Source organism: Suricata suricatta, chromosome 5 (genome assembly GCF_006229205.1).
Source record: "Suricata suricatta isolate VVHF042 chromosome 5, meerkat_22Aug2017_6uvM2_HiC, whole genome shotgun sequence".
NCBI classification, from domain to species: domain Eukaryota; kingdom Metazoa; phylum Chordata; class Mammalia; order Carnivora; family Herpestidae; genus Suricata; species Suricata suricatta.
In genome coordinates, this window is record NC_043704.1 from 65728953 (window position 1) to 65756117 (window position 27165).

Genomic DNA, 27165 nt, shown 5'->3' on the forward strand with positions numbered 1-27165 from the left:
AAAAAAAGAAACCCACCTTAAATGAAAGGATACACATATGTTAAAAATAAAGGGATAAACACAATGAGAAAACTACAGACTATTCCTGATGAATATGGATACAAAAACCTTCAACAAGATACTAGCAAACCAAACTCAAAAGCACAATGAAAAGACTGTATGTCACAACCAAGTTTTATACCTACAATGCAAAGATTTATACTCGGAACTCAAGATGGTTCTATATACAAAAATCAACCAATGTAAACACACCAGATTAGCAACATGAAGGTCAAGCCAAATGACCATTTGAACTGATACAGAAAAAGCATTTAATAAAACTCAACATGCTTTCATCGTAAGAATGGTCACCAAACTAGGAATAGAAGGAAATTGCCTCAATATGTTATACATGATGAAAAGCCCACTGTTAACATATTCAGTGGCAAAAAAATTGAAAGCTTTCCCTCTAAGATCAGGAACAAGGTAAGGATGCCCATTTTGCTACTAGTATTCAACACAGTACTTGAAATTATAGCCAGAGCAATTAGACAAGAAAAATAAATAACAAAAGGTATTCAAATTGAAAAGAAGCAGAATTATCTCCATTCATAGAAAAGATGATCATATGGATAGAAAACCCTAAAGAATTTTTTTAAAAGGCTATTACAACTAAGAAATGATTTCAGCAAACTTTTAAGACAAAAATTGGTTTTATTTCTATACATTAACAATGAGTAATCAAAAAAGAAAGCAATCTCATGTACTATACATCAAAAGAATAAAATGCTTAAGAAAAACCCTAACCAAGAAGGTAGATTTGTACACTGAAAACTGTTAAGACACTATCAAAAGAAATCAAAGATAGAAACAAATGGAAAGACATTCCATACTTGTAACTTAAAAGATTAATAATATTAAAACGTCCAAACTACCCAAAGCCATATGGAGATTCAATGCAATCCCTATCACAATGCCAATGGCATTTTTTGCACGAATAGAAAAACCAAATCCTAAAATTTAAATAGAATCTGAAGAGATCCCAGATAACCCAAACAATCTTGAAAAAAAAGAACAAAGTTGGAAGTCTAAGACTTCTTTTTCTGAAAACAAACTACAGGCCAATAGTAATCAAGACAGTATGAAACTAGCACAAAGACAAATATATAGACAACTGGAACAGAAAAGAAAAACCAGATATAAACCCTTACGTATGGCCAAATAATTTTCAACAATAGTGTCAAAACTATACAACAGGGAAGATGGTTTCTTAACCTTACGGGTGTTGGAAAAACTGGACTAAGAAGCAAAAGAATGAAAATGAACCCTTAACCTTACACCACACACAAAAATTAACTCAAAAGAGATTGAAGACCTAGACATGAGACCTACAACTATAAAAATCCTATAAGCAAGTATAGAGGAAGAGCTTCAGAACACTGGAGTTGACAATGTACTTGATCTTTGGTGACTGTCCTATTTCACTAAGCATAATTTCACTAAGCATAAGGTTCATTCCTTGTTGTGACAACTGATAGGATTTCCTTCTTTGGGGGATATCAAAAAGCACAAGCAATTACAGCAACAATAGACAAATGGGACTACATCAAACTTAAAAACTTCAGACTGTCAATGGGAATAATAAAAGCACAAACTCCTTTATATGTGCAAGTCAAACTCAAAGAAACAGAGAACAGAATGGTGATTACAAGGGACTGGGGAAAATGGAAAGTCTTCAGTTATAAAATGAAGAAATTTTGCGGAACTAATACACAACATGGTAAGGAGAGCTAATAATACTGTATTGTACATTTGAAATTTGGTGAGAGTAGATGTTTTTTTTTTTTTACAGGGAAATAAAGTTTATTTATCTTTTCTTTTACAGTTTATTGTTAAGTTGGTTTCCATGTAACACCCAGTGCTCATCCCGACAAGTGCCCTCCTCCATGCCCATCACTCCCCTTCCCCATCAGCCCTCAGTTTGTTCTCAGTATTCAAGAGTCCTAAGAGAGTAGATTTGAAATGTTGTCACCACACATACATGTGCAAAAACAGGTACCTATGTGAGAAGAGGAATACACTGATTAATCTTGACTTAGGCAATTATTTCACAATGCATACATGGATCATCATGCTGTACACTTTAAATATGTGCAATTTTGTCAATTAAACCTAAATAAAATTGGTTCAGCAATAAAAAACCTAGAAAAAAGTTATGATCGTAAATTTAATGTTACATATTTTTATTACACTTTAAGTAAAGGGATGGAAAATGTACAGTGTACTAAGAGTAATCAGAAGAAAACTAGAGTAGCTATATTAATTTCAGGCAAAGCAGACTTTAGAGTAAGGATAATTTTCAGGGATAAAGAGCAGTATTACATAACGGAAAAGTGATCAATTCTTGAAAAAGACAATTCTTAATGTGGATGCACCTAACAAGAGACTATCAAAATATCTGAGGCAAAAATGAATAGAATCACAAGGAGAAATAGACAAATGCATTATTACAGAGACTTAAACACCCTTTTATCAGTTATTGATAGATCCAGCAAGCAGAAAATCAATAAGGACATAGTTGAACTGAATGACACTATTGATTAGCTGAATCTAATAAACATTTATAGAAAAATGTATTCAAAAACCGCAGAATACATCTTCAATTTGATAAATGGACATCTACAAAACTGTACAGCTAACATACTCAATGGGAAGAACATGGGTATTTTCCTACCAAGATCAGGAACAGAGAAAAAAGACTTCTCACCACTTCCACTCCCATTCAACACTGTACAGAATACAGTAAGACCAAAAACAGGGGTGGGGGGAAGGAAATAGAAGGCATACAAATTGGAAAAGAAGAAATAAAATTATCTTTGTTTACAAATAACCTAGTTGTCAGTGTGAAAAAATCTCAAAAAATTAACAAGGCCTGCTGGAACTATTAAGTGAGTATAGCAAGATTGCAGGTACAAGTTTAAGGTATAAAAGTCAAATGGTTTCTTACATACCAGTAATGAAAAAATGGACTTTGGAATTAAAAACCATATAATTTATGTTAGCCTCCCCCCAAATGAAATACTTAGGTATAAATCCAATAAAATGTATATAAAATTTACACGAGGACACCCATAAAACTCTGATGAAAGAGATCAAAGATTTAAATCAATAGAAAACTATTTCATGTACATGGATAGGAGGACTTAATACTGTTATGATGCCAGTTCTTCCTAACATGATCTATAGACTCAATGTAATGCCAATTAAATAACCCAACAAGTTATTTTGTGGACACCCAATAGTGAACAATATTGAAGAACAATCAAAAGACTGTTGCTAACTGATTTCAAGACTTACTATATAAAGCTACAGTTTTTTTTTAAAGTAATAAACACTAGAAAAAAACAAACAGCCCAGAAAAGTCACCAAATACAGTCAACTGAACTTTGACAAAGGGTCAAAGGCATTTCAATGAAGACAGGACAGTCTTTTCAACAAACAGTACTGGAATAACTAAACAGCCACATGCAAATAAATGAATATAATAAAAAATTTTATAGCTTTCATAAAAATTAAAATATATCACAGACCTAAGTGTAAAAGGCAAAACTACAAAAACCCAGAATACAACACAGTAGACAATGTAGGTGTCCTTGGCTTTGGCAGTGACTTATTTTATTTTAGAGAGACTGAGTGGAAAGGGGGAGGGGGTAGAGGGAGGGAGAAGGAAAGAGAGAGAGAAAATGAATCTTAAGCAGGCTCCACGCTCAGTGCAGAGCCCAACATAAGGCTCAATCCCATGACCCTGGGATCATGACCTCAGCTGAAATCAAGAGTTGGACACTCAATTGAGCCACCCAAGTACCCCTGGCAGTGACTTTTCAGATGCAACACCAAAAGCATAATCAATGAAAGAAAAAATTGAGAACATAGATTTTTATTAAAATTTAAAACTTCTAATGAAAAAACAAGTCACAGTCTGAGGGAAATCTCTGCAAAACATGTATCTGAGAAAGCACTGTTATCCTAAATATAAAAAGAACTCCTAAAACTCAACAATAAGAAAACAATCATTAAAAACAGGAATTGACTTGAAAAGACACCTCATCAAAAAAGATATACGGATAGCAAATAAGCATATGAAAAGATGCTCAACATCTTGTATCATTAGAGAATTGCAAATTAAAACATCAATTAGATACTAATGCTCTCCTATTAGGATGGCTAAAATTTAAAATATGACAACACCAAAGCCTCATGAGGATGTGGAGCAATAGAAAATCTCATTCACTGTTGGTGGAAATGCAAAATATTCTCTATGATCACTTTGGAGGATATTTGGCAATTTATAGAAACTAAACAAACTCTTACCACAACTGCAGTACTTGGTATTTAACCAAATGAACTGAAAACTTATATCCACACAAAAACCTGCACATGAATGTTTACAGCAGCTTTATTCAGAACTGCTGAAACTTGGAAGCAACCAAGATGTCCTTCAATAGGTGAATGGATAAACGAACTACAGGACATGAATACAATGGAATATTTATTCAGTGCTAAAAAGAAATAAGCTATCATAACACAAAAAACTTTGCAAGCCCATTATATGTCTATTGTTAAGTGAAAAAAGCCAACCTGAAAAGGTAATGTGCTGTATGATTTCAACTACATAACATCCTAGAAAAGGCAAAACTATGGAAACAGTAAGAAAAAAAAATCAATAGTTTCCAAGGGTTGGGGAAAGAGGGAAGAGAGACAGGAATGAGTAAGTGGAGCTCAAGGAATTTTTAGGGTGGTGAAACTATTCTGTAAGACTCTATAAATGGACATATGTCATTACACATTTGTCAAAACTCGCAGACACAATACAAAGATTGAACCATAATGCAAACTACAGTCTTTTAATCACTAATAATATATTAATATTGGTTTGATTGTAACAAGTCTACATTAATGTAAAATGTTAATAATAAAGAAAACCGAGGAGGAGGGGAGTATGTATGAGAACACTGTACTTTCCACTGATTTTTCTACACAACTAAAATTCTCAAAAACTAAAGTCTATTACACATGAAAAGATGCTCAACATCACTCTTCACCAGGAAAATACAAATCAAAACTACAATGAGTTATCACTTCGTACCCGTCAGAATGGCTAAAATCAAAAACACAAGAAACAACAAGTGTTGGTGAAAATGTGAAGAAAAAGGAACCCTCTTTGCATCGTTGGTGAGAATGCAAACTGGTGTAGCCACTCTGAAAACAGTACGAAGTGTCCTCAAAAAGTTAAAAAAAAGAACTACTTTATGGTCCAGTAATAGCATTATTGGGTAGTTACCAAAAAAATCTAAAAACATTAATTCAAAGGAATACATGGACCCCTATGTTTATAAGCAGTATTTAAAACAGCCAAATTATGAAAGCAACCCAAGTGTCCACTTATAGATGAGTGGATAAAAAGATGTGATATGTATATACAATAGAATATTATTCAGCCATAATATTGCAATTTGCAATGACATGTATAGAGCTATAGAGTATAATGCTGAGCAAAGTCAGTCTGAGAAAGACAAAGCGTATGATTTCATTCATGTGGAATTTTTTTAAAAATTAGCAAAGGAAAAAAAAGCAAGTGCAAGGGACACAAACCAAGAAACATACTTTTTTTGTTTGTTTTTTCTTTTACAGTTTATTGTCAAGTTGGTATCCATATAACACCCAGTGCTCATCCCCACAAGTGCCTCCTCCTTCCCCTCTCCCTCTCCTCCATCAGCCCTCAATTTGTTCTCAGTATTCAAGAGCTTCTCATGGTTTGCTTCCCTCCCTCTCCCCAACTATTTTTGCGCCTTCCCCTCCCCCATGGTCCTCTGTTAAGTTTCTCCTGTTCCACTTATGAGTGAAAACATATGGTATCTGTCGTCTGCCTGAATTATTTTGCTTAGCAAAACACCCTCGAGTTCCATCCACATTGCTATGAATGGCCAGATTTCATTCTTTCTCACTGCCGTGTAGTATTCCATTAAGAAACATACTTTCAAACTACAAAGAACAAACTGATAGTTACCAGATGGGAGGTAAATTGGCGGATGGGTTAAATGGCTGATAGGGATTAAGGAATGCATTTGTGATGAGCACTGAATAATGTATGGAACTGTTGAATCACTATATTGTATACCTGAAACTAGTATAATACTGTATGTTAATTACACTGAAATTAAAATAAAATATAAATTCTATTAATTAAAGTTTTTTGAATCTTTAAGGTTTATTTATTTTGAAAGAGAGAGAGAGAGAGAGAGAGAGAGAGAGAGAGAGTGAGTACAGGGAAGGGGCAGAAAGGAAGAGAGAGAATCCCAAGTAGGCTCTATGCTCTCAGTGTGAAGCCCACCCAACATGGAGCTCGATCCTACAAACCATATCATGACCTGAGCTGAAATCAAGTCAGATGCTTAAACAGTGCCATCCAGGCATTCCTAAAAAATTGTTTTAATAAAAAAAAAACCTAGTGGGCAAAGCAATTCAACAGACATTTCTCCAAAGAACACATAAAAATGATCAATAAACACATTTGAAAAGAGGCTCAACCTCATTAGCCATCCAGAAATGAAGATCAAAGAGACGTACTTCAATCTAAGATGGTATAACCAAAAAAGCCATAATACGTATATGGTGAAAATGGAGAGAAACTGCAATGCTCATACACTGCTCATGGGATTGTAAAATGATATAGCTGCTTTGGAAACCTGGTTAGCACTTCCTCAAAATGCTAATCACAGTTACCATATGACTTCTAGGTATGTCCTCATGTTAAAGAATAAGAAGTCCCCATAAAAACTTATATGCAAATGTTCAGAGCAGCATCATTAATAGCCAAAAAGTGGAAACAACTCAAATGTTCATTAATTCATGAATGTATAAACAAAATGTGGCATATCGGTCAATGGAATATTATTTATCCACAAAAAGGACTAAAGTACTGAGATATAGTACAACATGGATGAACCTCAAAAACATTATTCTAAGTGAAAGAAACCAGACACAAAAAGGGCATATAGGTTCAATTTATATGAAAAGTCCAGAATGAACAAATTGTAAATGAGACTTTTAGTGGTTGCCAGGTCCTGGGGAAAGGGAAGAATGGGGAGTGACTTTTAGGAATATAGAGTTTCGTTCTGAGGTAATGAAAATATTCTGGAATTAGTAGTGACATTTGAACAACTCTGTAACTATACCAAAATCAATGAACTGTATACTTTACAAAGGTAAAAAAAAATAAATAAATAAGAGAAAATAAAAGGGTAAAATATATGGTACAGGAATTGGATCTCAATAAAACTTCCATAAAAAATCAAACAACTAACCATTCACAAAAATTACAAAGGCTTTAAGCGAAACTAGTCATAGGGCATATCTAACTCCTAACGCTAAATACGTCTTTGGAACTTAACATATATAGGAATTTGAAAAGGTATACATATTAAAGAACAGTAAAGTTTTTAAAAATGAGAAAACTTATAAGCAATTATGCCTTATATTAAGTTCTGTTTTGTTTTCTTTTTATCTTCTGACCCCCTTCTTTTTCTTGCACTTTCCACCCCCTACCTCTGGCAATCACCAATCTATTCTCTGAACTTATAAGCTTATTTTTGTTTTTTGGGTTTTTTTTTTTTTTACTCTTTTTTTAGATTCCACTTATAAGCGAGATCAAATGGTATTTGTCTTTCTCCAATGGACTTCTTTTATTTAACATAATGCCTTTGGGGTCCGTTCATGTTGTCTCAAATGGCAAGACTTCATTCTTCTTTATGGCTGAATATTTCATCGTATAGATAAGGATCACAATTTCTTTATACACCCATCCACCAATGGGTATTTGTTTGCTTCCATTTCTTGGCTAATATAAATCATGCTACAATGAGCAAGGGGTGCATGTATCTTTTCAAGTTAATGTTTTCCTTTTCTTTGGATAAATACTGAAAAGTGGAATTGCTGGATCATGATAGTTCTACTTTTTAATTTATACTCCCCCTCCCAAGAGAGCACAAGAGTTCCTTTTCTTCCACATCCTCACCAGTACTTGTTATCTGTTCTCTTTTTGAGAATAGCCATTCCAACAGGTGCAAGGTGATAGCTCATTGTAGTTTTGATTTGCATTTCCTTTGATGATTAATGATCTTTTCATGTACCTGTTGGCCATCTGTATGTCTTTGGGAAAAAGTCTATTCAGATCTTCAGCCTGTTTTTTAGTACGGGTTGGTTTTGTTTTGTTTGTTGCTATTAAAATGTGAGCCCTTTTAATGTTTTGGATAGATTTGAAAATATTTTCTCCCATTCAGTAGGCTGCCTTTTCATTTCATTGATTGCTTCCTTTGCTCTGCAGAGGCTTTTTATAGTATGATGTAGTCCTACTCACTTATTTTTGCTTTTGTTGCTTTTATTTTGTTGTCAGACTCAAAAAATCATTGCCAGGACCTATACCAAGGAGCGTACTGTGCTTTCTTCTAGAAGTTTTATGGTTTCTGGCCTTACATTGAGGTCTTTACTTCATTATGAGTTAATTTTTGTGTCTGGGGTAAGACAGTGGTCCAGTTTCATTCTTTCGCCATGTTGCTGCCCAGTTTCCCTAATGCCATTTACTGAAGAGACTATCCTTTCTCCCACCGTGTATTCTTGGCTCCTTTGTTAAAGATTAATTAACCACATATGCATAGGTTTGTTTCTGGGCTCTCTATATTCTGCTCCATTGATCTATATATCTTTTCTTAATCCCAATACCAAACTGTTTTGATTACTATAGTTTGTAACAGAATGTGAAATCAGGGGTGAAGCCTCTATCTTTGTTCTTCTTTCTCAAGATTGCTTTTGCTATTCAGGTTTTTCATGGTTCCATACAAATTTTAGGATTATTTGTTCTATTTCTTTGAAAAATACCACTGAAATTTTTACAGGGATTTCACTAAATTTGTAGGTTATTTTGGGTAGTATGAACATTTAGGCAGTATTGACTTCTTCCAATCCTTGAGCATAGAAAGAATATAATTCCATTTATTTGTGTCTTCTTCAATTTCTTTCATTACTGTCTTGCAATTTTTAATAAAGTCTTTCACCTTGTGGTTAAATTTATTCCTAGGATTTTGTTCTTTTTAATGCAATTGTAAATGAGACTTTTAAAATTTTTTAATGTTTTTTATTTTAGAGAGAGAGAGAGAGAGAGAGAGAGAGAGAGACAGTGTGAGCAGGGGAGGATCAGAGAGGAAGACACAGAATCCCAAGACAGACTCCAGGCTCTGAGCTAGCTGTCAGCACAGGGTCCAACGTGGGGCTCAAACCCACAAACCGTGATATCATGACCTGAGCCAAAGTCGGATGCTTAACCAACTGCACCACCCAGGCGCCCCAGAGACTACTTTCTTTATTTCTCTTTCTGATAGTTCATTATTAGTGTTGTCTGTACAACACTAATTGTACCATTGTATGGTCTCTAATAATTCAATTTAAAAAATTTTACTAGTCACTACACACTTGGGAAAGTAGCTTAAGAGTCTCTATCCTTATAAGGGTAGGTGTGGTAATTATGAAAATATGTCCCTTAGATCTCCCACTACAGGAAGAATCACTGATCAATAGCCCCAGCTGCTGAGCTCTCAAACCCATTCTCTTGTTCAGGCCATGCCCAGCTACCCAGGCGCTGTTCCCAGAAACTGACTGAGCATGGCAGATGTCTTTAATGGAGACCTTTTCCCAGGAGACAATGGTTCCTCTGATAGCTCAACCTTGCACTGAGACTTTCCCCCACTGGTTTTGCTAGAATTTTCTAGCTGCATAGCAGTGTAAGATTTTTCCTACCTGCTGTCTTTTTTGCTCTCCACAGAGGTTAAGACCTGATTTCTAGCTTCCCTTGATAACAAGTTTCTATGACCCAAAGAACATAGCTCCATATGGCATTAAGTAGAGATTACTATTTCTTTTCAAGTTGCCTGTCAGTTTTATCAAGAAATAGAACTTCCACAAATGACTTAACAGAGTTACATAAATACAAGCAATCAGGTGTCTCAAAATAAGATTACCAAATTTAATAGAAAGTAAAAAAACAGATAAAAATCCAAAGTGAATAGCCATTTGTAGTAATTCAAATGCTAATAATAAAAACAGAACTCAGTTACAAGGAGTTTTAGAATTCAGAAAACATAGGGCACCTGGGTGGCTCAGTCAATTAAGCACACAACTCCTAATCTTGGCTCAGTTCATGATCTCATGGCTTGGTTCCTGAGTTCGAGCCCTGCATTGGGCTCTGCACTAACAGCATGGAGCCTGCTTCGGATTCTATCTCTCCCCCTCTCTCTGCCCCTTCCCAACTTGCAAGCTCTCTTCCTCTCTCAAAATAAATAAATAAACAAAATTCAGAAAATGTTCTCATAATACATTGTTTCATTTGATTCATACAACATCGAGAGGGGGGAAAAGGAACATAGTAATACTAATTGAGTTCTTTTCTGTGCCAAACAGTAGGCTGGGGCTTTGCTGAGTAGCATTCTCATTTCACAGATGATGAAACTGAGGCTCAAAAAGTCAATGAATATACTCTAGCTTACAAAACTACTGATAGTGAACAACAAGGCCTTCTTTCTTCTATGCCGTCTCCAAAACATCATGCAGAGAATAATCATACCCTCAAGGATCAAACCAGACATTATCTCTCTTCACTCTCAAAAATGATATTATTAAAAGTAGGGTTCTATTCACTCTCTCTTCACAATAGGACACCAGTGACACTTCACACCTCCACTCCCATATGCTAACCACAGAACAAGTGAAACTAAGGAGACCTGAAACCTAGGACTTAGTTCAAAGGAGAACTGAAATTAATAGTTAATGAAGCTAAGATCATTAATTAATTAAAAATGCAACTAACCAATTTTCAAATTGGAAAAGCCGGCCTCAACTACTGTCAGTAGCTTTGGGAATTGATTCATCTTCTCCCTGCTCTAACATCAAAGGTCTCCTACATAAGGTGCCTAGCTGGACTTTACCTCTATAAAACCAAAAGAGCATTTTCTATATCAAGCACTTCTAAACTGGCTAAGTAAAGTAATTTAATTTTTGTTTACATAATTTGTCACAGAATGATGGGTCACGGGGGGGGGGGGGCAGGGAGCATTCAATCTGTAGGTAAAACACTACTGAAATGAAGATTATTCCAGAAATTCCTAACAGAAAAGCTCAGCATCTTAGATATAGTTTACATGGTTACTGATGCAGGGATAACAACTCTTGGTTTTCTTTTTGCCTCTGACCATTTTCTCTCTCCTTGTTTTCTCACCAAAACAAACTGCTTCTCACCGATACTAACAGGTTCAACATGTTGGTTTATTTGATTGGGAAAGGAGGAGACCCTAATTCAATCTTTTTCTGGAAATACCTATTTAATGTAATCCTAGGCAGCAGCTACATAAATCACAGATGTGAAACCACAGAATTTTAAGTTGTCAGAAAAATTCCTATAATACATGTATTATGATAATCAAGAGAAATGAACTGGTCAATATATCAAATGTGATTCTTTTTTAGAAACAGTTAACATTAAGCAAGAAGAACAAAGAATACTCAAGTTCCACAAAAGAAAGGTGATACAGTGCAATAAAAGCAAAAAATACTTAGGAATAAACTTAATAAGAAGTATCAAAAGCCTATATAGATAAAACTCCTGAAAGACACAAAAGTAAACTTGAACAAACAGAAAGATATCTCTTGCTCCTAGATAATTCAACATTACAAAAAGTTTAGTTCTTCCTAAGTTAAGGAGTTAATGAAATTTCAATTAAAAGTATCAACAAGCTTTTTAAAATGGGGTTAGCCAAATTGATGTCAAAGTTCATATGGAAAAATAAATAGAGGAGAGGAGAGTGGAGGGAGGGGAGGGGAGGAGAGCTACAAGAGTGGATTAGTTCAACCAGAAATTAAAACATACTATAAAGCTCTACAATTAAAATGACATGGTTCTGACACAGGAACATGCAAATAACCTAGTGGAACGGAATAGAAAGTCCAGAAATGGACCAAGTACATGTGGAAATTTAGTATATAATAACCATAGCATCTCAAACCACTGGAGCAAAGACATACCTTTTAATAAACTGTACTGAACAACTAACTGGTTAATGATTTAGAAAGGATAAAATTATGGGGCACCAACTGGTGGCTCAGTAGGTTAGGCATCCAACTTTGGCTCAGGTCATGATCTAACAGCTTGTGTGTTTGAGGCCTATGTTGGGCTCTGTGCTGACAGCTCAGAGACTGAAGTCTGCTTTGGATTCTGTGTCTCCCTCTCTCTCTGCCTCTCTCCTACTCACACACACACTCTCTCTCTCTTAAAATAAATAAAAAAAGACTTTTTTTAAGAAAAGGATAAAATTATATCAATAACTCATACCATAGAGGCATAAACACCATAAACTTCAAATGGATCAGGGAATTTAAATGTAAAAAGTGAAATCTTGTAACTACCAGAAGAAAATATGGTTGAATTTCTCTTTAACCTGAGGAAAAGGCTTTCTAAAGAAAAGGCTTTTCTAATCATAAATTAAAATCCAGATATGATAAAAGAAATGAACAATAAATTCTACCGTATGGGGCAGTGGGAGACTTTCATACGGTAGAAAAACAATATACAAAGTAAAAATACTAAATATATCACAGATAAAGAATAAATCCATAATAAAGAACTCATCGGTCTTGAGAGGAAAAGACCAAAACCCATTTAAAAAATGAGCAGAAAAGGAAAAAAGGACAAATCACAAATGTAAAAACAAAATGGACCCTGAACAATGATGGAAAGATGTTAAACTACATTCATAATAATAAGATTATAAATTAAAACTACAATGAGCTACCGTTTCTCACCTGGCAAAAATTAAAAAACTTAGGCAAGGCATGTTGTCCACACTAGGGGGAAACAGGCACTCAAATGACCAAAGAAAATGCAACTGGTTCAACCATTATGGAGGGGAATTTAACAATATCAAACAATACTTCCTAAGTGTTGATGCTTTGACTCAGCAGTCTACCTCTCTAAATTTACTCTGAAGATACACAGCTAATTTTTAAAAATACATATGAGAAGGTTTTTCTAGCAACACTCTTGGAGGTGACTAAACACTGAAAAGAAATTAAATATCGATATACACAAGAATGGTTGAATCAACTCTGCATACTATGCAGCTGGATGAGAAAAATCTCTGAATATGCAATGATTTCTAAGAACCATATTAAGAGAAAAGGCAAAGGGCAAAAGAGTTCCCTTAATATATTACCTTTTATGTAAAAGAGAAGCCAAGAAAATTACACTTAATTGCTCACTTGTGCAAAAGAATTCCAGAAAAAAACCAAACATAATGAGATTGGCTATCTACCGGAAGTGAGTAGAAAAAAATATATAGGAAATAGAGAAGAAATGGCACTTGTGTATTTCTGGTCTTTGGAACCATGGTTAGTGTGTTTCACAGACAGAAAATAGAAATAATTTTTTAAAAAGTCAAGAAGAAGAGGGGTAAAGTTTTTAGAAGGAATACATTCAGAAACAAATGAACCAAACTATTTCAAACAAATAAATGAACCACTCTAAAGGAAAAATTTTTAATTAAAAAAAGCAAGAAAACGAAGAACTAACACAAATATCTTCAAACAGAATATATGGTTCTGATGCAGTGGATGATAAAATGTTGAGTGAGTCAGAATGCTTGATTCAAATACTTATCCAATTTCCCACTTGCTAATTGTGAGACCCTGGACAAGTTAATTTATAATCTCTGTGCATAAGTTTTCTTGGCCAAATAATAACAGTACCAATCTCACAGTACTAATGATAAGGTTCAAATAAAACTAATTATGTAAAAATCTTAGGAGATGACTGGGCATATAACAAGAATTTGTTAAGTATTTGCTATCATCAATATTAATCCAAAAAACAAAACAAAAAACCACTGATTGTGTGGATTTCCAGGACATACATATAATAAAAATGGAGTCCCTATCATTAAAAAAAATTGGAATTTCCTAGTTTATGGATAATAAATGTTCAAGGAATTTAGAACAAGATCCATATGGCTGGCTGAAATCATCTGAGAACTTTCATAAAGGAGAACAGGACTTAGATTAGCAAGAAAATGGGTGTGACAGAAAGGAAGCTAAATAAAAACAAAAAGGCCATAAAACCCAATAAATATTTCAAGGAAAGTAGCATAAAAAGTTTGGAAAGCTTGAGTATTTGGAGATAAGACTACAGAAGTCCCTGAACACACTACTAAACTGGGCAGGCTTTATTTCCTAGACTATGAGGAACCATAGAAGGATTGTGTGTAAGAGAAATAATATGATCAACCTGAACTGTAGGATTATTCTAGTGGTGGTATGCAGAAGATCAGAGGCAGAGTCTTACTAGTATGTAAGTCAAATAATGGTAAGGGTCTGACTAGAATACTAGTGATAAGAAAAGGAAAGACGGCACAAATCATCAAGATCATGAGAAAAAGAAAAAAATCACTGAAGGGTGATAACTGAATATGAGATATGAGAGAACAGAAAAGTTGAATGACAAGGTGAATGACATCATTAGAATGAAAAAGCAAAAAGGAATGGTAACCAACAGAAAAGATTTCCATTGAGTCAGGATTAGGTAAGAAGATCTTCCAATGTGAGATAGCAGATATCAATATCCAGTGGGCATTTGGCAACATGGAACTAGCACTGAGGAGAGAAAGTGAATACTGAAGACAAAGGTAAAATACATTATTTCCCCTAAAAAACCTCTTTAGAATGTTTGAGACACTCTAGAGCAATAAGGATACTAGACTCTGTGCTGTTTCAGAGCAGTGATCATCTCTTATTTATTTTTTATAGCCCTTCATATTTAGCATACTTGCTAGTACAGGGGAAACTCTCAGTAAGATGTTGCACAGGTGGGAGAAGTAGAGAAGAGAACAGAGCTGCATGGCATACATTAGAGCCTGGATCTTCTGACTTTCTATACCATATCGTAACACAGAGATGACCTCTCAACATTCATGCATAGGATCCCCTAAAGAGCTGGTATAAGAAACAAAAACAAATTAAACCGTTTCCAAGGGTAGATTGAAGAAAGACATAAGAAAATAGCAAAGAAAAGTCAGTTATCAGAGGAAAGAATATAGTGTAGCATCATAGATTCAAAGGAAATTTTAAGAAAGGAAGCATAGACAACAGTTCAAATGATCAAAAACTACAGGTAGTGTTCTCTGGTCTCCGACACCAATGAGACCGTAGGCAAGGAGAGGTCACTTTTTAAAAGTATAAATTAAGAATTTTAATCTACCTTTCACAACATTTTAAAATCATGTATCACTTACAGCAGTAGTTCAAATACTGCAATCTTTAATAAGTTTTATCTCTACAAAATACACAAGATATAGTCTCTACAATAAATCTGCACAGTAAATGAAATCTGAAGCAAAATGAAATGATTAGAAAAAATACTCATTCACATCAACCGACAGCAACAAAATACATGGAATATCAAAGGTCTTACCTTAAATCTTTTGTCCTGCAATACTTTCTTAATGGCAACCAGTTCTCCTGAATCACAAAGTTTGGCTTGATATACCACACCAAACGACCCATTTCCAATCACTTTAGTGTCTGTATAGCTGACTTCTTGTGGCCTATCTGGACCCTGCCCAGGAGTTGCCACCACCGTGGTCACCTTGCTGCCATCCTTGTCTCCTAAAAGATGGAAGAGACAGAAAAATGAGAACTGTAAAGAATTAAACAGAGAAAATTCCTGAGGTACACAAAGTAAACTGTTTTTTACACAAATTATTTTTAAATGTTCATCTTAGTTTATCGATAGAATCACTTCAACTATTTGTTTCAATTTACAAGTAATTTTTTAACCACCAATTATTTAGTCATTCTGTAGACTAGGCATCATGGTTAGTTCACATCTGGGACTTTATTTAATGAAAACAACCACCCCATGAAGTATATAATGCTGTTTGCATATGAAATGAATGGAAATAATTTTGCTGAAGGTCAAAAGTCAAATAGTGGACCTGCAAGGGTTTGAATCCTTATCTGTTCTACACTAAAGGCTCCAATTCTTTTAACAAGGCTTCTTTATTTTACTTGAAAATAAGTAAAACTGAAAACATCTCAATATGTTGACTTTATTCAGACCATTCTGCCTTTAGGAAGGTTAAGGCTTTTAGTATTCACTTCTCTGCATCTTCTTTGTTTTTAAGAAAATCAAATACCTCTCAGAGAGAGGTGAGATGGGCAAAAGGAACACAGGAAAGAGTGTTAATTTGGAGTAAGAAAAGAAAAACCAAAGCCATTCTGAACTGAGCCTCATTCATAAGTAGCTCACTGGTTTTCTGGCCTCTGCCCACTCAATAGTTCTTGCCTTACCTTCTGTGCCTTCCCAACTCTCCTAGTAAAGAATCCAAAGACTTCAATTCAAGCTCAAGAGCCACTTCCTATTTGCCTAGGAAGAGTTCTCAATCATCTTGGTTTCTGAAATCTTAAACTATTCTAAACCATACTATGTTACCTAGAACCTGATTCTAAAGCACTTTAAATTGTTCTTTTACTGATTTCAAGATACACAGAGATTCTACTGAGTACAATCACTGGGAAGTAGCAAGTATGACTTAGGCTTCTCTCTTCTCTAACAAATCTAAAGCCAAATCTCAGTACACGCAACTCCTTAGGCTCACTGACTAAACTGGACTCTTTCCATTTGTTTCCTCTTCTACTCTTCCATTGTATCAATTTTATTTTTATCATGCTAACTGAATACATACTCACCTAATAAGAGAAAAAATAATGTAGTTTTTAAATCTAGATACCAAGCCAAGATTACAAAGAATTCACTTGAACCTCACAAATTAAAAAAACAAATAAATAAATATATTAATCTCATTTTCTAATGGTTTGAGTGTTTTTCCCCAAAATAAAATTACCAGGTAAATGAATATCCAAATGTAAGTGGCATATTTAACCAATATGCATAGCCATTTTCACATACAGTTTCACATATTAGTTCACAAAGGTACTAATGTAGACAAAAACCAATAAGCTATATCTGTGACTGATTAATACTCCTACTTATAAGGCAGCCTTCATGACAGACACAAAAGCAATGAAGGATTCCTACATAAAATAGCAACGTAAATTACAGGCAGTCTACATTATATATTATATCATGGCTAACTACCTTAAATACGTATGGTTTTGGTTGTAAGGTATAATGCCCAACAGATATGATGGCACAAATCCAACACCTCTTGTGGAAATAGAACTCAAATCTTGTCAACACCAACATTTTATTCACAACAGTATTTTATGTATTTTAAATGCATACAAATCCCAGCACAAGTCAATACATATACAGCAGTTCTCAATGCTTTCAAATGATCCCTTCACATTTCACTTCCTAGTAAAATAAATCTCAAATATATTTGCGAACCCTAGTTTAATTGAATCTCAGTTCTAAATCATCATGCTCAACTCCCCCAAATATTCCATATCATTTTCATTTCTGAGCATGTTAATGTTAACTACAAGTTCTCAGGCTGACTATAAACCCTACTGTAAGTTATCTTCTTCTTCGTTTGTAAAATAAAACCTATCTTTACTTGTATTGTAACATTCCTCTAAAGACAGAATCACAGTCTTCTAAACTTCAACTCAAAATGAAGAAACCAGAAGGTTAGATTCCGAAAGACTAATATTCAAGGTATTGAATACATTTTCTTACAATCCAATTGCCCAAAGAAAATAAAAAACAGAATTGATTTCAAACAGTCCAACCAACCCTTCCCTAGATCATCCAAGTAAAAACCATATCATCAATCAGGGCACGCCTGGGTGGCTCAATCGGTTAAGCATCTGACTTCAGCTCAGGTCATGATCTCATCGTTTGTGAGTTCAAGCCCTGCGTCAGGCTCTGTGCTGACAACTCAGAGCCTGGAGCCTGCTTCAGATTCTAAGTCTCCCTCTCTCTGCCCCTCCTCTGCTCATGCTCTGTCTCTCTCTGTCTTTCAAAAATAAATGTTAAAAAAAATAAAAACAAAACAAAACAAAAACATATCAAAAAGTATATATTTCAAGGACTATGAATAATTTCACTGAACAAGTTGCTTGCCAAATCTCACAGGTATAATCCACAAAACAAAGCATCATTATTTTTAAAATAAATTAACAGATTTGAAGAATGGCTATTGTACTTCACAACTTTAATTGATAACAAAAGTTGTCTGAGGCATAAACAAAAATTATGCCTTTCTGCTATAGTACCATATTTCAATAAAGAAAACAGTAGCCACAGCTTTGTACCTGCTTCCAGTAGAGAATCTGAACAATATAAGCATGTGTAATGACTTTCCCTACTTGTCTCTTCAGGTTGCATTTCTCAAGAAAACTTATTATTTGAGAAAAATGGTTTCAGAGTTTCAAGAATCAGCTATGATAGATATCCATCAGAACCCTGGGATTTTTTTTTTTTTAGCTCTATTTATTTTAGAGAGAGAGAGAGAGAGAGAGAGAGGGAAACACAGAATCTGAAGCAGGTTCCAAGTTGTGAGCTGTCAGCACAAAGCTCAAACTCACAAACTATGAGATCATGACCTGAACTGAAGTCGTATGCCCAACCTACTGAGCCACCAAGGCACCCCAGAACCCTGGGATTTAAAATCTCCTCAAATCAACTACTAAGCCTGGAGAATGATTGTGCTTTTTCTCCTATGCAAATTATAATGCATAAATAAAGTAATTCTGCAAAAATATTAAAGCAGGGTAGAAAGGTAAATAGATAAGTACTACCGATGCTATCACTGAAAGAGACTGTTAAGGCCTATTAGTTTTAAATTGTGATTGGATATGAAGAAGGGCCAATCCTTTCACCCTCTTGTACATCTAGTAAAAAAAAAAAAAACCTACTTACTAGAAATTAAAGATTTACTCTATTCTCTTTTAAGCAGTTACAGAAAATGCTGAGTACGGGCTACATTCTCTACCAATATGAAAGCTCTAAGTATACTGAGGACGACGGTTCTCAGACTTTCTACCACAAGCATTCTGGAATTTTTATTCAGAAATCAGCAAGCTCTTCAAACTGCTTCATCAGAGATCTGAAATAGCAAAGCTTAAAGAATGGCAAGATAATACTGGGAATGACTTGGCATGAACCTTAGGACCACATGGGACAGACAGCAGCTAATGTGCCAAGGGAAAGCATGTCCCCATTTGGCATTGCAATTTGCCAACTTAGCAATAAAATAGCTGTATAAAATTTCACTGTATATCTAATTCACTGTTTCATCTACTCTAATACTTACAATAAATATAGGGATTATATTATAATAATGTTTACTAGTAATAATGTTTACATGCAAATGAGGAAAGTAAAACTAAGATTGACTTATCCAACATCATAAAGCATAAAGCAGTATGCCTCATACTGCCTCTGCTATATTTTATTTTTCTGTTTACTAGTAATAATGTTTACATGCAAATGAGGAAAGTAAAACTAAGATTGACTTATCCAACATCATAAAGCATTAAGTAGACTTATCCAACATCATAAAGCATAAAGCAGTATGCCTCATACTGCCTCTGCTATATTTTATTTTTCTGAAAGTATAACATAAAAAGATTGGATCCAAAGTAATAAAAAGATTACAGATTGATAATCTGTTACAGATTTCAGGCTTCAGTCATTCACTTATGAATAACGAAAGAGCTATTTCCAAAAATACTCTGGTAACCTTAGATTTCAAAACTTTAAAAAGCACCTGGAAAACAAAACCATAAAATAATCAATTCTGTGATATGCAAATAATTTAAAATTTGCTACCAGAAATTGTATAATCTTGGATCTTAGCAATAGGGTATTATAAAGCACTGCTACCAAGAGGCCAAAATCCCAATGAAAGGCTGCAAATCAATAAATGTGCCTTATTTAAAAAAAAAAAAGTCACCACTCCGCCTGATACTAAATTTCTCAGAATGCATGGCATAATGAATCTCATACCAATTACAACAAAACTAGTCTCCAAAAAATGCAGTACAACAACAGAACAGTGGGAACAGCTCAGCTCCAAGAGGTTCTGTCTCCTGCTAGAGGATTCCTGGGATCCTCTATTACAATTAAAATTCACTCAAGGGATACAAATTTCCTATTATAATTAGAAAATACTCTTTACCACAATAAAGAAATCTTAAATATATAAACCACAAAAGACTCCTTATAAAGCAATGGAAAGACAATATGCAGCAGAATAACCACTTTCTATTGAAGGCTGTTAAATATAGAATAGAATTTTTTAAAAGCCTTATTAGGCATATCCTAAAATAATAAGTGTGACCTAGCATCCAACCTCTCAAACACAGGTTTGTACCTTGTAAGCAACACTTTGAAGTTACATTTTTTAAGCATCTAAGTGTGGAGTGACCAAACCCAAACCAAAAGGCTACTTCACACGTTTCAATATTTAGGAGGTATCTGACACTGACATTCTAATTTTACATGAATCATGAATCTCATTCATACTTTAGCCAATTGAATTAATGTTTAAGATTTTTTTTTAATGTTTGCTTATTTTTGAGAGAGGGTTTGAGGGGGAGTGGCAGAGGTAAACACAGAATGTGAAGCAGGCTCCAGGCTCCCACTTGGGGCTCAAACTCACAAACCATGAGATCATGACCCAAGCTGAAGTCGGAAGCTCAACCAACTGAGCTTCCTAGGTGCTCCATGATGTCTCTTTAAGATTTAGAGCTGAGGAAAAGCAACAACTACAACATTTTCTAACTGGGAGGCTTATAGAGATGTTAATAAGCCATACTATCAATACAAACCCAAACAAAGCCAGTAACAACTGTCTAACAATCTTCCTTTAACTCAAGAATAATCTCTCTCTACAGAAATAACGAAGTCTGTAACAAAAACCCAGAGAAACCAGCATATGACTTGGGACTGATACAAGGAAGGTATGAATATCTTAAGAAGTTGTTCTGTTTTACCTAACAATAATACTAGTAGGGTAAATACATTGCCTATTGTTTCTCTATACCAAAGAGAAATAACAGCTATTTTTGCATATGTTAAACCAGCAAACACTCTATTGGAAAATATTATATAAATTACTCAAAAGAATCAAAACAACATCATTTTCAGGCATGCTTAAGACTGAATTGGAAACATTACCGTCAAACTTTCGAGTTTTGATATCAAAGTTTAAATAGTCTTTGTCTTAAGTAACTGGCTAAGGAACATCTATTAAGGCATGATGTTCTCCACAAAATAAACAAGACAGTTTAAAAACATGAAAACAACATAAAAATAAACAAAAGAAATAAAAAGTAAGGAACTGAGGTCCAGAGAAACAGAGGTGGACAAATTCAAAAATAAGCTTATTCTGGTCATGAAATAGGGACTCGACTCTGACCTGGAAGCTCTCCTCACAGTGCATCTGCTCACAACCCCCAAGCAAGACTAGGAAGAAAGAAAGGAACGCTAATGAAGCACTTCAATCAGCGAGGTCAACCCCCAATGGCCAGGACCATGATATAAACTTTAAGGCAATTTCTATGAAACCTTGATATGATAAAAATCTTTCTGGCAGAGACATTTCCCTTAGACATCATTCATCTCCACATGATTCTATCTAGAGGATGGGGAAAAATAAAAGAATTGCTATAATTTCCTTTGGGGATAGAAAGAGTATAAACAAAAGGAGAGGCAGGGAAAACAAAACAGACAGAGGGTCACACATGGGCTGGCTTTGGGACATGTTTCCCTATATATCATTTCTAGAAATAGAAAGGAAAACAGAGTAGCAAAGGATAAAGATGAGACAGAAAAGACTCCAAAGTCCCTGGCAGCATATTAATACCAATTTTAAAACACAGGAATATACCATGCCAATGGGATTAACAAACATCAATTCTGAAAAACCATAAAACTCCCCCTTAAGAAAAAAAATTGGTCACGTTTTTGTGCTAGAGACATACTGCATTATATGGACCCTGGAGTCATATCAAGGTCTGAAACACATTCTACCACGTAATATCTACAAAATGGAGATAGCTGCTACTTCATAGGTCTGCTGTGATGATTAAATAACATAGGTTAAGTATTTTTTTAAAGCGCATGCCCCTCAGAGGGTGCTCAATAAATTAGTTTCTCTGACCTTTGAATTATTGGCAGTGGAAATAGAAAAAAACAACATTCTTTTGCCCTACTATGCTCTTTTAACACATGGTGCATGCTCTACTACAGTGCTTATCACAATGCTCTATAATTATTAAGAGTCTGAGCCCCTCACTTGACTAAGGAGCTCTTAGGAAAGCCAGACATTACCTAAATCATACACATTTCCCTAGTGCTTATTAACACAGGGTTCAGCAAAAGGCAGGTGCTCAGCAAAGGTCTGCTGTTGAATTTATGTAGAATTACTCCAGCACAACTGTTAGGATTTGGGAACTGACTACTTCATGCTAACCATTAAGCAGTGCTTCTGCTTCTTCTTATGCTTGCCACTGATCAAATACAACTCCCTAGGTATAAATGGCCTTACCAGTAGTAAAAGAGAATGGAGGGCTTACTGCAAATATGGTGATAACATGTAGCCAAAACAAGTGACCCAATCTGCCATATGTGTATTTATTTACAGGTAAAATAATTGGTCTGTTTCATAACTTTTTTCCAAGTAATTCTGGTTTCTCTGACACATCAATATGCAGCAATGGATAAGAACTAGGCAGGGGACACCTCTGAAGTCTGAATTTCAATTTACATCAGTTTATATGTAAGTATATTCTTTGAGTACCATTTTACATTTGGTAAGAACCACTCACAGAAGACAGAAAAATTACCTGGGAGAGTTTACTGAAAATGAAGAATTTCACCCCTAAAGAGACTCAGTAGGATCTAAAATGCAGCTCAGAAAACTGCATTTTTAATAACCATTTCTTCTCATTCTTAATGCAGTTCCACTGACCATACTTTGAGAAAGAATTATAATACCATTTAAGCCCTACAACAACCTTGTGACATACTCATGATAATCATTTAACAAGTGGAAGAAACTAAGGTAATTGAAAAAGTTTCATAATTTACCCAAGGTAACGTTAGTTGTACCCACAGGATTCAGAACTAAAACCTGTACCTACTATGTAAGACCATGCCATAAAAACAACACAGGAGTTGAGGTCCCCAAATCAGCTTTTTACTTTCAGCAAAACTGAAAATTTTGAATTGGTTCTGATGCATGTATCTATCTCAAAAGTATGTATCTTGGCATGCTCAGCGGCCGAGATCCAGGGAGGCGGGCTGGGTGCTGGGTGCCAGCCCCACGGCCTGCAAACCTCAGCCAGGCTGGCGACCGCGACCCCTGAGGCAACTGAGGATGAGGCTGCAAGGCAGCGGAGGCCAAAGTAAGGCAAAAGAGAATAAGTGAAAGAAGTAGATAACCTTGAAAGTATAAAAGAAGAATGGGTTTGTGAAACAGGATCTGAAAACCAACCTCTTAGTGATGATTGACAAATTGTGAATATTTTGTTGATAGCCTTTTTGAGGATGCTGAGAAGGTTGGCGCCAAATGTGTGCCTCTCACTGAGCAGAAGAAACAGGTAGATGTTAGTATAAAATTATGGAAAAACGGATTCAGTCAATGATGATTTCAGAAATTACTTTGATGGGTCAAGTCAGCAGTATCTGAACTCCATCAAAAGAGGGGAATTACCTTTGGAATTACAGGGAACTTTTGATAAAGAGGAGTTGGATGTTAAAGCTGAAGACAAAAAAAATGAAGTATGTGTGTCAACGAAGCCTGTGTTCCAGCCCTTTTCAGTACAGGGCCATAGACTGGGAAGTGCCACACCAAAAATTCTTTCTAAGGCAAAGAGTATTGAAGTCGAGAATAAAGATTTATCTGTTCAACTAAACAACCTGGAACCCACCACTAATGTACAGATCTGGTTAGCCAATGGAAAACGTATTGTCCAGAAATTTTAACATTTCTCATAGGATAAGCCACATCAAAGACTTCATTGAAAAATACCAAGGATCCCAGAGAAGCCCTCCCTTTTCTCTGGCCACAGCTCTTCCTTCCCTCAGATTGCTAGATGAAACACTCACACTGGAAGAAGCAGATTTACAGAATGCTGTAATCATTCAGAGACTCCAAAAAACCACTGAACCTTCTAGAGAACTTTTGTAACATTGATTTTTGATACACTAAGTGGAAAGTTTGCAGAGAAATGATGGCTATAAATGAACACACAAACCAGAATGACGGAAAGGAAGTCTGATTTGCTGGACTTTTGATTTGAGTGCTATTTAACTCCCTCCTGATGAGAAGATTTTAAGTAAGTACAAGTTAGGAATGTAAGCTATGACCAAAAACTATATTCAATGCACTTTTTCCAAGAGGCTACTCAGAAAACTACACTTATTTTCACATACTGGTTATTCAACAATAAGATATATTAAATCATTATATCCTATAGAATCTAAATATGGTATAAATTAGCAAATGTATTCACACTTCATTCATTCAGATGGTCCCAACCAGCCATGATTTGTTTGGATGTCAGCTATCTCAGATTTTTTAAATAGCAATACATTAAGAAATTTATACACGCCAAGTTAAAAGCATCAGTGTAATTATTTTATACCTGGGATACAGTCAGAAGGCTAGAAGAAACTGCTTTCACTACAACTATGCCTGAACCTTGAAGAGTTCTCAGTTTTTATTCTCTAATGGCAAGATATACTCAAATATTAATTTGGCACACTATCTAAAATGTATTTTCATTTAAGAATAAAATTGTGCAGCATAGTATAATGTCAATACTAATCTGCCTACTCACATTTCTATATTTTCAAGAAGTGCAATTTTTAAAAAGTTTCTATCCAGGAATCCTAGTTCATCCCTTATTTTCTTTTGAAAATTAGGATTTTGTTTTTAGCTAACATTTTGAGTAAACCTTTCATTTGCTACCACTCATGTAGAATCTGTTCTAATGCCTGTGTTGGCACATTTCTAATATTTTGTAAATGCATCACATAAAGTACAGTTTCCTGTTCCATATGTCAGAGTCAACCTGTGTGCAACAAAGGATTATTTATTTATTTGCAAAAAAAGTATGTATCTCAAAAATTTTAACGCAAAATATCAGTCCTTTTGAACTAATTTTAATTGACTCAAAAGGGTTCTCTTCTCTCAAAACACAAATTTTACTTTAAACCAAACACACCAAAACCCAGAATGAATCCTGCTAATTTTCAATAGCCTGAACTTAAATATTATTTTACTTTTGAACCATGACCTGGAATGAAGCATATTTTTCCGGTGAACTAGAATAAAATTAAACCAAACCCCAAATGAATAAATATTTCACTTGGTCTTACACCCTCACTTGAAATAATATCAAGATGCATTTTAGAAACAGGTTTATTTTCCATGAAAGTTTAAAAGGCTTGCAACATATGTATAAGAGTTTCAGCTTTTCAGAATTTACATTAGAATCCTTAAGTTTTAAACAGATTTGTCTGTATGATTTACAAACTGCCCAAATTTGGGGGAGTGGGAACAGAACAGGCAGCATATTTAAATTTTTCTTAAGAGGAAGCTTACCATATGACAAAAATTAGTATACTGTTCATGAATAGAAAGAGTAAACGGCAAGTGCTTAGACAAAAGAAATAAATAATTACTTTACAAAACACAATGACTCACTGATCCAGTGGTCACACTTCTGGCAACTTCAGTCTTGAGCATCAATGAATCCAGAAGAAAGTCAGAAAACAAGCTCTAACAAGGCTGATATATTTTATTTTAGTCTTTGAGTATAAAATTCAAATCAACACTCTACATTTTTTTAATGAACTAGGTCTGTTTTCAGCCTGCCACATACCTAACCCATTAGCCTCAATACTGCCTTCTGACGACTCAGATCCCTGCAATGTAAGGGCGCACTGTCTTGCTTTCCTCTCAACTATGCACCAAAGTTATCCCCACCCCTGATTTCAAATTGCTTTTCCTATAGCACATTATACAAATTTACATTTTTACATACATTTTAAAGTGTAGGTTATAAAACTAAAATTTTCTGTTAAATTTCTAACAGTGGTGGAGGGAAGAAGGCAGGATGGGATTTATTTTCCCCCAGAAGACTTGTTTAAATTATTCTGGATTGGTCTTATGTGCTTTACCAATTACAATTTAATAATATCCAATATACGAGGGCAACAATCATGTTTACACACATTTACTGCTGTGGCCTCATTTTATGCTTTATGCACATAGGTTGCAAAGTATTTATTAATGTAATTGTAAGTGAATGAATTTATCCAGCATTCCAATCTACTTTGGAAACCACTAAATGTCTAAGTCATTAAAGAAAGAACCTCTAACTACTCCTCTAAGATGACACAGGACTCTATCAACACCTCTCAAAATGGATGAGTCTATTCAATAGACTGAGAAGAAAACACAAAGACAAAATTCACAGATTTGACAAATTTTCCCTGGGACCAACCCTGATCACCACACACTACAACCACCATCATCATTACATAGTAACAAATGTATGAATTGCTTTATAGTTTATAAACATGTTTACACCCACTACCTCACTTTAGCCAAGCAATAGTCCTCTGAGGGAGGTATAACCAATACTAAATGGAGAAGATAGAACTGAAGTTCAAAAGATAAATAAAATTGCTCTAGCTGATATATTAATATTGAAAACTACAACCCTGTTTCTCTAATTCCCAAGTTTAGTACACTTTCCAATACTAATAAGTAGAAGGCAACAAATCAAGCTGTTTACTTCTATTCCAAAATAAATTCACAAAAATAACTGTCCAATATAACTACACATTTTAAATAAATGTCCTCACATTTTTTAATGTGTACTGAAAGAATATCCTTTAGTAAAACTGCTTCATTTTGTCTGAGATATAATGTTACCTGAGACACAAACCATCTAAGTTGAGTACAGAAGCAGTGAAATTCTGAGGAAAATCAAATCAATGAACTGACAGCAAACATTTAAGCACCTGAGCAGATGTATCAGACAGAATACAAAGTAATAATCCACTGCTTAACAGCTGTTACTTTTACAGGGTTACAAGGAGTATTTCCT

At 34.8% G+C, this 27165-nt stretch overlaps 1 protein-coding gene and 1 pseudogene across 3 annotated transcripts in view; one reads left to right on the forward strand and one right to left on the reverse strand.

Moving 5' to 3' along the window:
- Positions 1-27165, reverse strand: part of GSK3B (glycogen synthase kinase 3 beta) — a 210366-nt gene that overhangs the window by 122585 nt on the left and 60616 nt on the right. For all 3 annotated transcript variants that reach the window (XM_029939394.1, XM_029939392.1, XM_029939393.1), the window contains exon 2: positions 15542-15735. In XM_029939394.1, the coding sequence (XP_029795254.1) occupies positions 15542-15735 (194 nt within the window). The remainder of the gene's footprint in view (positions 1-15541; positions 15736-27165) is intronic.
- On the forward strand, positions 17706-24233 carry LOC115292489 (annotated as a pseudogene).